This window comes from Leptidea sinapis, chromosome 2, assembly GCF_905404315.1.
Source record: "Leptidea sinapis chromosome 2, ilLepSina1.1, whole genome shotgun sequence".
In the NCBI taxonomy this organism is placed as follows: Eukaryota; Metazoa; Arthropoda; class Insecta; order Lepidoptera; family Pieridae; genus Leptidea; species Leptidea sinapis.
In genome coordinates, this window is record NC_066266.1 from 26,285,479 (window position 1) to 26,301,142 (window position 15,664).

Sequence of the window (15,664 nt, forward strand, 5' to 3'; positions counted from 1 at the left end):
CTTTTCTATCGCTGTAACGAATTTCATCAAAATCGGTTCAGTAGCTCCGGAGTATAAGCTTAACTTATATTAGTAGGTATGTATGGCTAATTTATGTCTCTCTGTTTGTTAGCCGCAGAACCGGTCTCCACGTCTGCTGTTTCCACATCGGCCGCTCGTTGGCGATGTGTTTACGAGTTCACAGCACGTACCGCTGACGAACTGAGCCTTCAACCTGGAGACCTGGTAAGTGGTACACAAATCCTGCTCGTGTCAACCAATTAGTACAAATAAAAACAACTAGATGGCGCTGTTTTTTTTAATTTATGGCGAGACAAGAAGGTAGTTCAGCTGATGGTGATTTGTACGCCTTGCCTATAACAATGCAGTGCCGCACAGGATTCTTGACAACAAGGTGATCTTATAAGGGTTCCGTGTTTTACTTTTGAGATAGGAACCCTAAAATGGTCGCTGGTGAATTATTCAGACGGCTTAAAACCTGTGTTTTTTTTATGAAAATTAGGGACGAGACGAGCAGTTCAGTTGATGGTAATTAATACGTCCTGCCCATTACAATGCAGTGCCGCTCAGGATTTATGAAAGATTTTGAGCGGCACTATAATTGCGCTCGTCACCTTGAGACATAAGATGTTAAGTCTCATTTGCCCAGTAATTTCACTAGCTGCGGCGCCCTTTAGTAAGAAACACAATAATGTTTATACATTACTGGTTCACGGCAGAAATAGGCGCCGCTGTGGTGCCCATAATCTAGCCGGCATCCTATGCTATGGAGCCTCCCACTGGTATTACTTGTCGCAGTACAACTTAAACTGTGTTTATTTAAATCACACAACACTTTTAATCACTGTATTTGGGCACAGATTCCACTTAGAATTGACCATAAGTAATGAATACTTAACTTAGTACTCTAGCTTAAATAGTGCATGACAACTTGCTGTGTTTATGCCCGCCAATGTTGGCACTGCTGTAGTGCCAACTAACTCACACGAACAGAATAAAAATATGAATGTAATGTGCTGTTATAGTAATTAATAGTTATTTGTTCAACAAGTGAGCAAAGTTATTTTTTGCTGCAAGTGCTGGCTTTGAACGAGTGATTCTAATATAGACTACTGAGGTAGTGAGTGATTTAAAGGCAGAAGACAAAAAAAATTGCTCTCGTGTACATGAAACATACAACTTTTCACCTCGACTAGCGAGAAAAGTATTATAGTTTATTGTAAGAGAAACAATTAAGATAATATTTAACAATGTTTATTATAAATATCATTACTAGTATTTATTTTAAATATTAAGTCTTTAAAAAGCAAAATTTATAAATCTTAATTTCGATGAGTAAAATATAAATTTTTGTGACAATGAGATAATAGGCTAGGCTATGAGTTTCGGAACGCACCGGATCGCATTGTTTATTTTTTAAACGCGGAGTAATTCCCAGATGTATGGTCACGTGGGGTTCGAAATTTAAATCACTTTGCTTCACGCGAGTTTTCACGTAGCAATAGCGCTCTTTTCCTGCTGGAGAGGTGAAAACAATGTTTATTTTATTTCCTTATCATTGCAGTGCAGCCGATATTAATACCATCTTTGTGCTGCAGAAGAGGGCTATTCGCGCGATTTATATGTCCTAAATAATCATTAAGAGAAAAATTTAAAGAAATAAACATTTTGGCTGTTGCTTCTTAATATATTCTTGATAATGTTATGTATGTAAATAGGCACATTAGGGATTTTACTAGATACTGCGACATTCATAATGTTAACACGAGGAACAAACATAAACTTGTTATGCCTACTACTCAGTTAAGTCGAGTTAGTAGGTCTTTTATTGGGCGATGTATATTGTGTTACAATATGACCCCAGAATTTGTAAGAAGTGTTAAAAAAAGTTTGTGTGGGAAAGGTTATTATAACATAAATGATTTTCTTAATGTTACCACAGACTGAGAATGAAGAGGACACCCTCAGGCTCTTTAATTATAAATGTTTATTCTACGGTATTACATTTTAATGCATATTTTTATTTAAAAAAAAAACGCTGAGTTTTTTGCGCCCGTTCTTCTCAGGTCTGAGGCACTATTTCTAATGGGTAGCTTTTGACGTTTTATAAGTGAATTTTTATTGAAGTAGGTGTTACTTTGCGGAAATACTTGACTATCCAAATGATTTGAGTTTTCTTTAGTGTTATTTCCGACAATATTATTTGTCCTTAAACAACTTGACACGTGCTCCGCTTCCACACGAGGAATCCTCAGGACATGTTGAGTCGCCAATATCTGGCACGAGACTCTGGCAGAGAGCGGAGCACGTGTCGAATTGGGAATAGGGACAAATATTGGCGGAATTAACACTAAAGAAAACTCAAATCATTTGTTTAATAAGTGATCTTATATCCTATCTATTTATATATATAAAAATGAATTGCTGTTCGTTAGTCTCGCTAAAACTCGAGAACGGCTGGACCGATTTGGCTAATTTTGGAGTCTTTCGAGACTCAGGAGATAAAAAATAAACTAAATTTTCGCTAATAGTTGGTAGATTAACCGCTACGTGCGAGAACTTTATTTACTTCTGCTAACAACTTGAAAAACATTATTTTATTTATTATATTCAGAACAACTTTTGTCGGGTCAGCTAGTTGTGAATAAAAATACTCGATATTAAACCACCACCAGTGGGAGGCTCCTTTGCACAGTATGCCGGCTAGATTATGGGTACCACAACGGCGCCCATTTCTGCCGTGAAGCAGTAATGTGTAAGCATTACTGTCTTTCGGTCTGAAGGGCGTCGTAGCTAGTGAAATTACTGGGCAAATGAGACTCATTATCTTGTCTCAACGACGAGTGACGAGCGCAGTTGCAGTGCCGCTCAGAATTTTTGGGGTTTCAAGAATCCTGTGCGGCACTGCATTGTAATGGGCAGGGCGTATCAATTACCATCAGCTGAACGTCCTGCTTGTCTTGTCCCTTATTTTCATAAAAAAAATGAATTATGAATATGTAACATGATTGTTTACTACATTGTCATAGCGGCGTACCATTAAGTTAATTCTTTTTGTACATTTTATTACGGTTTTCCAGGTGTTTGAGGCCTCAGCGCCGAGAGGGGACGCAGAACCAGGCTGGAAATGGGGTTCCGCAAGAGGTAATTAAAACTATAATGTTTTAACTTATTTATTTGACCTGATGCCTGCCGCCGAATTACACCTTCGCACGACACGCCACAAATTATTTTTATTTAATATCATCCCCACCATCTGGATGTGTGGCGGTCCACCACAGTGCGGTTATCAAGGAGCTTTCTTCCACGTACTACAAAGCTGTGAAATGATCTTCCTTGTGCGGTGTTTCAAGGACGATACGACATGGGTACACCTTCCTTAAAGGCCGGCAACGCTCCTGTGATTCCGCAAGTGTTGCAAGAGAACATAGGTGGCGGTGATCCCTTAACCACAGGTGATCAGTACGCTCATTTGTCCTCCTTTTCCATAAAATAAATAAATCAATTTCATTACTGTTATCAGGTGTATGTATGTTTGTCCTGTTCTAAGGTGAGTCCGGCTGGTTCCCGGAGTCGTACGTCGAGGATCTGACCGCGGCCGTTGCCTTCCCTGACCATGTCGAGATGGAGATGAAGACGCAGTTAGAAGGTGGGCAGTCGTTTATTTATTAAGCACTTTAACACAACACATAATTACATATAACAGAAATGCACTACTTACACCTATATCGGAAATGTAATAAATTCAAATTATTCGAGTTTTCTTTAGTGTTAATTCCGTCAATATTTGTTTTTAAACAATTCGCCTCTACACGAGGCATCCTCAGGGCGTGTTGACTCGCCAAAATCTGGCACGAGACTGAAGTCGAATTGAGTCTCGTTGATTTCGAAACCCGTGTCGAATTGTTTAAAGACAAATATTGGCGGAATTAACACTAAAGAAAACTCAAATAATTTGGATAATTATGGATTCCCGCAAAGTGACGTCTACTCCAATATTTTTTTTTAATGTAAAATATACTTACACCTATATCAGTAATGTAAATATACACACACTATAAATATGTGTTAGGTAAACGCACAAGAAAAATATAATTTAACACGCCTATGTTATTATTTTAAGTACTTTACATTTTAAATTAAAACTCGGCATCCATTTTTTTACCAATAGTTTCTTAACATATTCGGAACTATGTGGTGTGAACTACACAAATTTGTAAATTTTTTCAGGTATTGCAGAGGTCCCCGAGCCGGAAGTGACGAATGATCTGGGCGGGGGCATGCCCAATGTTGGTGAGTTATCTCAAAGTCACCAGTGGGAGGCTCCTTTGCACAGGATGCCGGCTAGGTTATAGGTACCACAACGGCGCCTATTTCTGCCGTGAAGTAGTAATGTGTAAACATTATTGTGTTTCGGTGTGAAAGGTGCCGTAGCTAGTGAAATTAATTGGAAATTGAGACGCAACATCTTATGTCTCAAGGTGACGAGTGCAGTTGTAGTGCCGCTCAGAGTTTTTGGATTGTTGAAGATTCCTGAGCGGTAATGAACGAAGAACTACATTGTAATGGGCAGGGCGTATCAATTACCATCAGCTGAACTTTATTTTCATAAAAAATAGAGTGTATTTTGTTTTTTTTTTCTCGCTGTCCCTTTCTCTCTTATTCGGTCTCCCCCCTCTCCCTCCATGACTATTTGCTTCATGCTACGTTCGCCCTTTCTCACTCTCTCTCTCAATCGGTCTCAATAGCTCTCTCCCTCTTCTTGGGCAGAAACGTCCCACATTTTCGCTAATATTATTATTAATTTTATTTCATCCGTAAAAGTTTTACCCTCATGCGCGCAAACAAGTTTCACTTCAAAATTACAAAGATTTATGAAAACGTGCTGTGCTCCACGGTGCGGCTTTCAAGGAACGTACTTCAAAGCTGTGGAATGAGCTTCCTTGTGCGGTGTTTCCGGGACGATACGACATGGGTTCCTTCAAGGAAAGCGCGTATGCCTTTCTAAAAAGCTGGCAACGCTCCTGTGATTCCTCTGGTATTGAAAGAAAATATAGGCGGCACTGAACAATATTGTAAAAAACTTGCAAAGATGGCTTTGCTTGCAAAAATGTTGCAAACGTCAGAAAATTTTAGGAACCAACTTCACCCTGTTACTTTTGTGTTACAGTGATGCGCGCGCATCTTAAAATTTCACTCACGTCATTTTCTTTTCACAACAATCGATTTTTAATTTGTAACTCTGTTTTTTTTTAAATTGTCAGAAGGCGGTGATTTCTACATCGCTGCATACCCTTACGTGTCTACGGAGCCTGGGGACCTGACCTTCGAAGCTGGCGAGAGGATTGAAATAATCCGGCGCGATGGTGACTGGTGGACCGGCAGGATTGGAGTCAGGTAAGTCAAGTGTTTGAAAACAGCGAGCGATTTAATAAGTTTTTTGTATAAAATAAAAATAAATTAAAATTATATAATTTCCTTAAAATCTCCATGAGGATCGGTCCTGCGCCATCCTTATCCATTTTTTTCTAGCGATCTTGGCCAGATCGTCAGTCTGTCAATCTTGTGGGGCCTACCAACACTGCGTCTTCCGGTACGTGGTCGCCATTCGAGAAATTTACTGCCCCACCGGCGATCTATGTGCCCTGCGCAATGCCACTTCATTTTTGCAAACATCTTGACTATGTCGATGACTTTGGTTCTTCTAGGGATCTCCACTATGTATTGGTTATAATAGTAATGGTTATAGACTAATAATTACTGGTAACTAGAACTAGCCTGATCAGTAGTTAAATGAGTCCTGCCTTACTGAAGGCAACAGATGGTTATAAGTAATTAATGCTATATATACTAAGTGATTTTCAACAGAATTTTTTCTGGGACCATACCTTTATAATAAACTCCATAAAGTCTTACGTCTGTATGGTCTAAACATGTACAAATGTCTAACAATTACACACGACTGACTCTTTTGCAAGACTACTGTCACACAGAGGGACTTCTGGAGGTCTTGGATGGTTAGCACGCCCATGAACCGATAACACCCTCCCGCTCGCATGGTTGCACACACACCCTCTCTCTCACACACATACACAAGTACCCTGACTCACAAACACACACACAGACGCAAACATACGCAACTTCAAAACCACACACACACTTTACACACACACACCCTCAAAGCTTCCCAAACGCTTTACACACACACACACACACACCCACTCCCTCTCTCAAACACATACACACACTCCTTCTCTCTCACACACACACACACCCTCTACCTCTAAGACACACACACCCTCTCCCTTCCATGCATACACACACATTTACCTCTATGCTATTGATAAAAATAAAGTACCTCTTATACATAATTATTTATTTTGATTTTAGAGCTTTTTAGTCACTGCGTGAAAGTAGAATCCTGGTGACCAGTAATACAGGGATTTTATTACCTACCACAGGCACCAGCGGTACACAACCAAAACTTTGTATCTCCTGTATATTTTAAGCTTTCGAGAAAGAAAGAGAATTAAAGATATTATTATTATTAAAGAACGGGTATCTTCCCGTCGAATTACGTGACGAAAGATACGACGACCGGCGAAGCTATGTCAGCGATACCGGAGGCCCGGGAGCCCGAAGTAGCGCCCGCGGAGCCCCAACCACAACTTGAGCCCCAACCGGGCCCCGAGCAGATCATTCAAGACAATCAACAGGTGAGATTAAAAAAAATTGTGAGCCTCGATACGCCCGACAGAAGCGATAAATTAAACTAATATGAATTGAACTATTTAATATAGAAATTGTTTAACTTGAGAAAAGCTTTTTTATGTATATTAATATGTTGATGTAAGCAATTCTTATTTATTAATAAATCTATTATTGATAATGAAATATATTTTATTCTTAGTTACAATTCTTGAATATGTACATTAGGAAGTTGTTTATGTACATTATTAGTATCATTATTTGATCCTATAAAAGTAACAATTGGTTAGAGTGAGAGAGCAGGAGCCCGCCTTACTTTGCCGTGTGTGTGAGAGAGTGGGAAGCCAGACAGACTGGCGCCGTAACGCGTTACGTTACGAAGCAGCCTACCCTTCCATAAGAAGTTATCATTTCAAAAACTAGAAAGTTTGCCAACAGTGTTAATTTCCAATCGAATGCTGGTTGGGGTGGCTGGTCGATTTTATTTCTTAATAAAAATATTATTCCCGTAAAAAACAGTATAAATCACAACTAGTATTATCTTTGATTTAAGCGAGTGTTGCACATTTAAATAAAACACTATTTATAGGATTAAAAAAAGTTTTGTCAAACGATAATAGATTTCTCCCAAGACTGGTACATGAAGCCATTGCAATTAAGTAACACCCAAATTTCAATAGCGAAGACGTTTAGACAATTATGATTACATATTTCAAGTGTAATACAATCTACCTATGAAATGAAATATTTTTGATTTGAAAATTGGATGATCAATATAAGACTACACAAGTATTTGATCACCTTCGTATATTCTACGGGCACCGTAACGACTTCCCAAAGAGTTCGACTTTTAAAAAAAAAAAGAATTTAACCAGAATTGTTATACGAAGATCTAGCCATATTGAGCTGCCAATGGTGAGATGTAATTATGGAAAACAGACAAAAACCTTTGAGGGGGTTCAGTTATATAACAACCTGCCCTCAGAAATAAGAAATGCCAAAACATTGACTTCTTTTAAAGCGAGCCTTCAAAGGTTATACTCAATAATTATGAAATGTTTCAATAACATATGTAGGTTGTTTTATGTCTTATCTATTTGCCTAACATTGTATTGCATTCTGTACCTACCAAAATCATTGTTTGTAAGTACCTACTTTAATTGTTAAAATATTTATTTTATCATGTAAGTGACAATAGGTCTTAATGAGAATAATGTTATGAAAGCCTAAACAGGTCCGTACCGTATGACAGCTCGAGCACGAATTCCTCGACACTCGTCGGTTATGTGTTCTTATTAGCAACAATTTCACATCACAATGTAATGATGATTTATGAATTAAATTCATAGTAAAAATATTAAATTCAATTATTCTCGTTTTTATAACATGTATTTGAGCCGATATATATTTCAAATGATGTTTTTTTTTCAATTAGTTCCGCTGTATAATAACACTTCCTCAAGTCACGATTATGCCTCACAAGTGATGGTGTATTTTTTACTTATTTGTCAGCTTCAAGAGCAGAAGTCCTCCACTCCAATATCGTCCGAGGTCGCGTCCATCACAGAAGCTGGTGTGAGCGGTGGTAATACAACTCGGCCGACGTCAGTCGCCCGTCGCGACTCCGGTCGGGATTCCGTCACTGGCCGGAAGAAACACGAGGTGGCCCAAGCACTTGCCAACTACACCGCGACCAGGTAATATCAATTTAATTATGACTTTTAATAATTAGTTTTGGAGACGAAACATGGATGGCAGTGCACTCTCTCTGAAACGCACAAACGGTGTTGTTCATTGTATGTATATGAATTTTGATGATTCTTCCTTCTCTTTTTATCCCCCCTATTCCTTTCTCCATCTATCTTTCTTTCTCTTAACAAGCAAGTCTCTATCACCATCTGAAAGAAGAATGAGATGGCATTTGCCAAGTATACCACCACCAGATAGTGTCAACCTTATAGGAATGTTATAATTCGTTTTGGAAGCGAAACATAGATAAATGACAGTGATCAGTCCTGACGCGCAAATTATGTAGTGATATTTCCTTAACAATTTGTTATATATTTAAAGTGATAACCCTAACTGCTGGGATTTTAATGACACGAACTCTCGTGTTCCGTTCGAGTGCTCTTCCAACTGAGCTAACCGTTAGAGTGACGTATCATCATAAAATCTTGTATGCTTTGTTCAACTCTGAGGTTGTGGCTTATTTTTTATATTAACTTATTTTGATGAATATTTCAAAGTTGCTACCTTGTATGTCATGTCTACGCCGTCACTAGGTTGTGGTAATATTGTTTTGCAATTATTTGTGCTAGATACGAGGCATAAATAATAATGAGTTCCTCATTCCAATTAAGAGTTTGTGATAAAATATTTTGTATTTGTCTGTTTGTATAGAAATCCAATAAGTTTTATATTATATTCTTAAACTATACACTTATATAGTATTCGTTAAGTGAATCAAACTATGGCTCATAGATGGCGCTGTACTCATAGGGCCTGTCAATCATATTTAACAAATTAAATTTTTGCTTCAACAAAATTTTCCTTTAGCAAGTTCTGGAACGCTTAAACAAAAGGACAAATTGATGAGGATGAGAATCTCTTTCATATAGATTAGTATAGATGCGATCACACCTCTTTATCCTCCCGCTTCCCCCACCTATCCCCGCGTCCTTCGACATGCCTACCAGTAATCGTTTAAGGATCATCACGAATGAATATCGAATCGAGCACGCTAATAATTGTTGCACACACGCATTGTGTCGAACCAGCTATTTTCCTCTTTAATACCTACTTAATTATTAAGTCAATTGAACCACCAGTGAGTGACAATGATTGGTGCAACTCTTGTGATTAACACTGTTTCGTCATCATTAATAATAATACTTTAATTCATCTTCTTCTTACACTCACTGCACGTAACTTAATTTACTAAATGTACAGTATGTATTGTATAATACTAATTATTAACATCTTTTTATCGTTAATTGTAATAATAATAACATTGGAAAAAGGGTTTTGCACTGATATTAAAATGGGTGGACCTCTGACCCCGAAACTAGTTAAAACTGTATCTTCGGGGTCAGTGATTCCTCGACAAATGACAATGACAATGAAATAATTAATAATAAATAAAAATAAAATGTGTCTGTTTGTGTGTATGTGTGAGTGTGTGTGTGTATGTATGTATGTATGCGTGCGTGTGTGTGTGTGTGTGTGCGTTTAATACTTAGTGAGTAGGTTACAGTAGACTTTCCGTTACTGAATATGATAATTGTTTAAGATAGGCGGTGGTTTTCTTTTTTACCTCGAAATTCCATAGTGTGTAGATAAAAGTCTTCTCATGAATCTTATTGTATAGCTTAGAGGAGATAGCATTGAGCCAGAATAGCAGGTCTCTTTCTATCTTAAAGCTATAGAGGTAAGTCATGTCATGATAGTATATGCGAATTACCAAGACTCCTTCTAAATACAGTCCACTTAAATTCAAAAATATTATAACCGCCTCTTCGCCAATTCGTCTAAATGAAGGGTCTTTAATCCTTCATCTGTAACTATTTAATTTTGTTGAAACACCGTTTTAAAATCGTCGGTGTTCCAGTTCCGAACAGCTGTCGCTGATGAAGGGCCAGTTGCTGATCGTCCGCAAGAAGGCTGATAGCGGCTGGTGGGAGGGAGAGCTGCAAGCTAAGGGTCGCAACAGACAGAGCGGCTGGTTTCCCGCTAGCTACGTAAAGGTAATTATTGGAAAAAAACCTACTATATAAAGATTATTTATACATCTAGATGGATTCTCTTAGAGGCCTCCCACTATTCAGACAAGATTTACACTGTTTTACTAACGGCCGTTTCCAATATACTATCTACAGATAGAGATACATTACTACCTTCTAAGGTCAGTAATTAGCTGTCAATAATCTGAAGCTGTCCCAATATTGGGTATATTATAAGTCATTTTTATCGCCTTATATTGTACGCGTGAATTGCAATTTCCATACAAACTTTATATCGCTGGTAAGCTTATACGTCGTCCCATTGACAGACAGCGTGTACGGATAAGGTGAGTTACCGTTGAAAGGTTTATTGAAACAGAAAAGTCAACAATAGTTACGATTTTTTTATCTCAAGTAAGAGATAGACTGAATATTGGAATTGGTATAGAAGTTTGTATGGAAATTGAAAATTTCTAAGATATTCGAATCTCTCCTGCTGTCACTCCTAAGACCCTTTATAGAGCTTAGGGAAGAACAGTTTGGATTCCGCGCTGAACACAGCACCACGCTCCAGCTGTCCAGGGTACTGCACACCCTCTTCTGCCGAGATGCAGTAATATGTAAGCATTATTGTGTTTCGGTGTGAAGGGCGCCGTACCTAGTGAAATTACTGGGCAAATGAGATTTATTATCTTATGTCTCAAGGAGACGTGCACAATCATAGTGCTACTCAGAATTTTTGGGTTTTTAAAGAATCCTGAGCGGTACTGCATTGTAATGGGCCGGGCGTGTCGTCCCTTACTGTCATTAAAAAATAGGTATATGGGTATTTATAAGTATAGATATATTATCTCTATAAGTGAATTATATTCGGCAGATTCTTCAGTCTTCGGGGCGTACCTCAGGGCGCACCACGCCCGTGTCATCCAAGATGGACGCAGTTCCCGTAGATACTGTAATTGATAAGGTAACTTAAATGTTCCATGTTTGGTCACGAGTGAAACATCTAATCTTTACTATGTACCACTACACCCGGGGACGTCCGCTAGCAACCGATAGCCGATTAGAATTGGCCTTTAGTGTTGAGTAGGACATACAAGAGGTGGTACATTTGTCCCGTACATGACGTCAAAATGTAAGAGCGGCTCGAAATTTAAAATTGTACTACTTTTATGTCGCGGTAGTCGCGTGACGCGCTCTCACTACTCAACTACTCAGTAGTCAGTACTCAGTCTGTAACACTATAGTGTGAGAAAGTGAGGGAGCGAGTGGCATGCTACAAAACAATTGAAACAAATGCACAATAATAAACGAAAAATATAATTTTGTTAAAATGAATATCTTATTTTTTGTAATAGATTAAAATAACAGTTAATTAAATAATTTTTTTATTATATATTTACCTATACTTAAAATTATATTTGTTATATTTTTTTATTTACCTACATAATAACATTACTATGTCGTTCAATCCGACTGCAATAACATCTAATGTCATATTTGTACTCGTAACTTCAAAAGTGTCGCCTCGCTTCAGTACGCCACACCTCATTTGAAGTAGGACATTGTACTGCCTCAGTGCCAAAAAGAGGCTACTCTTACAAACTCATTTTACTACTGGCCTTCCGTCTATCTATGCATTCCTTATATAGCACTCGACGTCACACGGATAATGTCACTGTCGATGTCACGACAGTGACAATGATTGTTAACACATACTCAGATCAGACTAGATGTCAGTACACTACAGTATCGTTATTTAAACAACGACCTTTCCACAATCTGCGTAAAGGACACAACTTTAACTTTAACAACCTCTGATTAATCTAGAGAGTTAAGTCAGAGTCCCTATTTATAAACATCACTTTGAATGCGCGCTAAGCTTTTAAGTCCAACATAACGACGAAGGAAAAACACAGACTATAATCCGAACAAAATTTCCTTGCGACATCACAACATCTGTTGTTTGACATTTTAAAATTTCTGTATTATATATAACTGTCTGCTGTCTCCCATAGCTGTCACGCGACTTAAGATGCGTTCAGTTTCTCAGACCAAATATGTAAAAAATGTAAGCTCTGTAAGAGTGTTGGATGAGCCATCTCTGTATAAGAAGACTGACTGACATCATGTCTTTATTTTGTACATTCTTTGTACTAGGCGAACATAAGTGTGGTAGATGTATTGTGTTCTCGTTTAGAGTGACGGATAAGTCATCTCTTTCGTTATATCCTGACGTCATGTCTCCCACAACTGACACCTGTCATTTTATACATTATTTGTACCAGGCGAACATAAGTGAGGTAGATGTATTGTAATGTCGTTTAGAGGGATGGATGATTCATCTCTTTCGTTATATCCTGACGTCATGTCTCCCACAACTGACATCTGTCATTTTGTACATTCTTTGTACCAGGCGAACATAAGAGAGGTAGATGTATTGTAATCTCGTTTAGAGTGATGGATGAGTCATCTCTTCCGTTATATCATTACGTCATGTCAACAACTGACACCTGTCATTTTATACATTATTTGTACTAGGCGAACATAATTGAGGTACATGTATTGTAATCTCTTTGAGAGTGATGGATGAGTCATCTCTGACGTTATATCCTATCTTCGTGTCCCACAACTGACACCTGTCATTTTGTACATTATTTGTACTAGGCGAACATAAGTGTGGTTGATGTATTGTAATCTCGTTTAGAGTGATGGATGAGTCATCTCTTTCGTTATATCCTGATGTTATGTCCGATTTTATACATTATTTGTACCAGGCGATCATAAGTGTGGTAGATGTATTGTAATCTCTTATAGAGTAACGGATGAGTCAGCGCTTACGTTGCATCCTGATGTCATGGCCCATAAGTGATACTTGTTATTTAATACATTATTTGTACCAGGCGAACATAAGTGTGTTAGATGTATTATAATCTCGTTTAGAGTGATGGATGAGTCATCTCTTACGTGATACCTTGATGTCATGTCCGCTCATGTCATCTCTTATATCCCGTCCCATCCCAACTGTTGTTGGGAGATATACTCCGGAAACTGTTGACGAGTAGGTACGTCTTCCTGGGTAAAATAATCCAGTATGGCAGGTCCTATTTTGGAATAGAGGTCACTCGTCTAATCCAACTCGGATGGGCAGCATTCGGGAAGCTCCGTAAAAACTTCTCGTCCCAAAAAATACCATAGTCTCTGACGACGAAGATTTTCAACCAGTGTGTGTTGCCAGATGGTTGCGAAACTGAAGTGGCAGTGGTTTTCATTTGTACGTAACTCGTGAGCAACTTTACTCAATAGATATTCGGCTGCGTGTATAATGAACTACTTAGCTCATAGCCTTAGATCCCACCGCCCAATTCTGCAGGTACTTGTTTTTTTTATTGGACTACAATGATACAAGGACACTAAACTAAATATGCAGTTATTGTTGTCTTATATATCGAGGGCATGACTCCTTTCACGACTTTTCTCTAAGTCTCGTAGTTTCTGACTTGGCCATCACCGCCCTCAAAGACCACCCCGTATTTATATTAAATAAAACTATTACACTTGGCCCGTCGTCCAGAGGCGCGGAGAATGTTCAAAATACTATCTTCGTGCCTCAATAAGGCTACTGGAAACCCAAGCGCTGACAGCTATCTCGGTCAACGGATCAGCCTTGCTATCCAACGCGGTAATGCTACCAGTATTTTAGGTACGCATCCACGTAATGATAGTTTTAATTTTATGTAGTCATAGTATTGTAAATATAGTTATAAGATTTAAAAAAAAATAGCCGGAACAAACAAGCAGACAGAAATTTAAAAAAATTATTTTCGTGTATGTACCGTATATATTATTCATATACATGTAGTAATAAACGGTTATTTCAATATTACAAACAGACACTCCAATTTTATTTATATTGACACGGTAGTGGGTCAGGGATTGGAAATAATACTCTGCTTATAGGAACGAGTCTTTATTTGCGTTCACTTTTTCTGAACTTGCACTTCCTTGAACGGTCTGCCGCTGTTCCTCTTGGGGGCGGCGGTACCTTCAACGCGTCACACCGCACCGAACACTACTTCTCTTCTGTCTTCTTCTTCTTAGAACACTTCCACTTTTCACTACTTCTTCTTTTCTTCTTCTTCTTCTTTACACTTTCGAATCAGAACTAGAACTGCCGTAGGCCACGCTTAGTACGGCTTATATACCCCGGAATCCGTTCTATTTTCAAAATGATTCTCCCATTCCATATTTAAATTTAAATTGTACTAGAAAATTCTTTTAACTATTTTTATCCTGCTTACACATTTTCCATCCCTTTTTTTCTGTTCGATTTGATCCTGAACTTACTAGAAATTTCCATTAACTTTCCAAAACCCAAAAAAACTCCATACACTGGTAGGTGTATCGAACCCGGGTCTACAGCGTCTAAAGTAAACACTTTTCCGCTAAAGCTATGAGTATTGCTGACGGATCTGTTAAAACTATCAGTGTCTTGAAGTTTGATAACTGTCGTCATATACGTCGTAGCGTTGCTACGCGACAATATGTATATATAAATAAATATATCGTACCGGAAGACGCAGTGTTGGTAGGCCCCCCCACAAGATAATAATATAGACACACTTTTTACACAAATTATCTTGCCCCAAGTTAAGCATATATAGCCTGTGTTATGGGTTACAAGACAATGATATATTTAATACAATATACTTACTTAAACATACATAAATTCATATAAACATACATAAATACATTTGAACATCCATGACTCGGAAACAAACATCTGCTTGCACCTACCGGGATTCGAAGCCGGGACCTCTAGCTTAGTAGGTAGGATCGCTAACCACTCGGCTATACAGGTCGTCTAAAGATGGACCGACGATCTGGTCAAGATCGCCGGAATACGTTGGATGAGGGCAGCGCAGGAACCAACGTCGTGGAAATCTTTGGGGGAGGTTTTTGTCCAGCAGTGGACGTCTTCCGGCTGATTATGATGATGATAAATGAATAAATTCTATTATTAAACTATGTTTGTTGTTCAGGTGATAGCGCTGTATCCGTACGCGGCGCAAAATGCGGACGAGCTGAGCTTCGAAAAGGACGACATCATATCTGTGACGGACCGGAGTCAGGATCCAGCCTGGTGGCAAGGTATGTACACTAATATTAAGCAGAGAAAATATATTAGATTACTTTTATTGGCGTGTTAGGGAAATATAATCAGTGTGAATTATTAC

General features: G+C 38.4%; 1 protein-coding gene across 1 annotated transcript in view; it reads left to right on the plus strand.

Moving 5' to 3' along the window:
• The window catches only part of LOC126977748 (intersectin-2), a 46,962-nt gene that overhangs the window by 27,632 nt on the left and 3,666 nt on the right, over nt 1-15,664 (plus strand). Inside the window, exons 18-27 of the mRNA XM_050826416.1 lie at nt 113-225; nt 3,081-3,144; nt 3,551-3,649; nt 4,231-4,293; nt 5,265-5,397; nt 6,554-6,716; nt 8,233-8,405; nt 10,316-10,451; nt 11,305-11,394; nt 15,470-15,578. Coding sequence (XP_050682373.1) covers nt 113-225; nt 3,081-3,144; nt 3,551-3,649; nt 4,231-4,293; nt 5,265-5,397; nt 6,554-6,716; nt 8,233-8,405; nt 10,316-10,451; nt 11,305-11,394; nt 15,470-15,578 — 1,143 coding nt within the window. The remainder of the gene's footprint in view (nt 1-112; nt 226-3,080; nt 3,145-3,550; nt 3,650-4,230; nt 4,294-5,264; nt 5,398-6,553; nt 6,717-8,232; nt 8,406-10,315; nt 10,452-11,304; nt 11,395-15,469; nt 15,579-15,664) is intronic.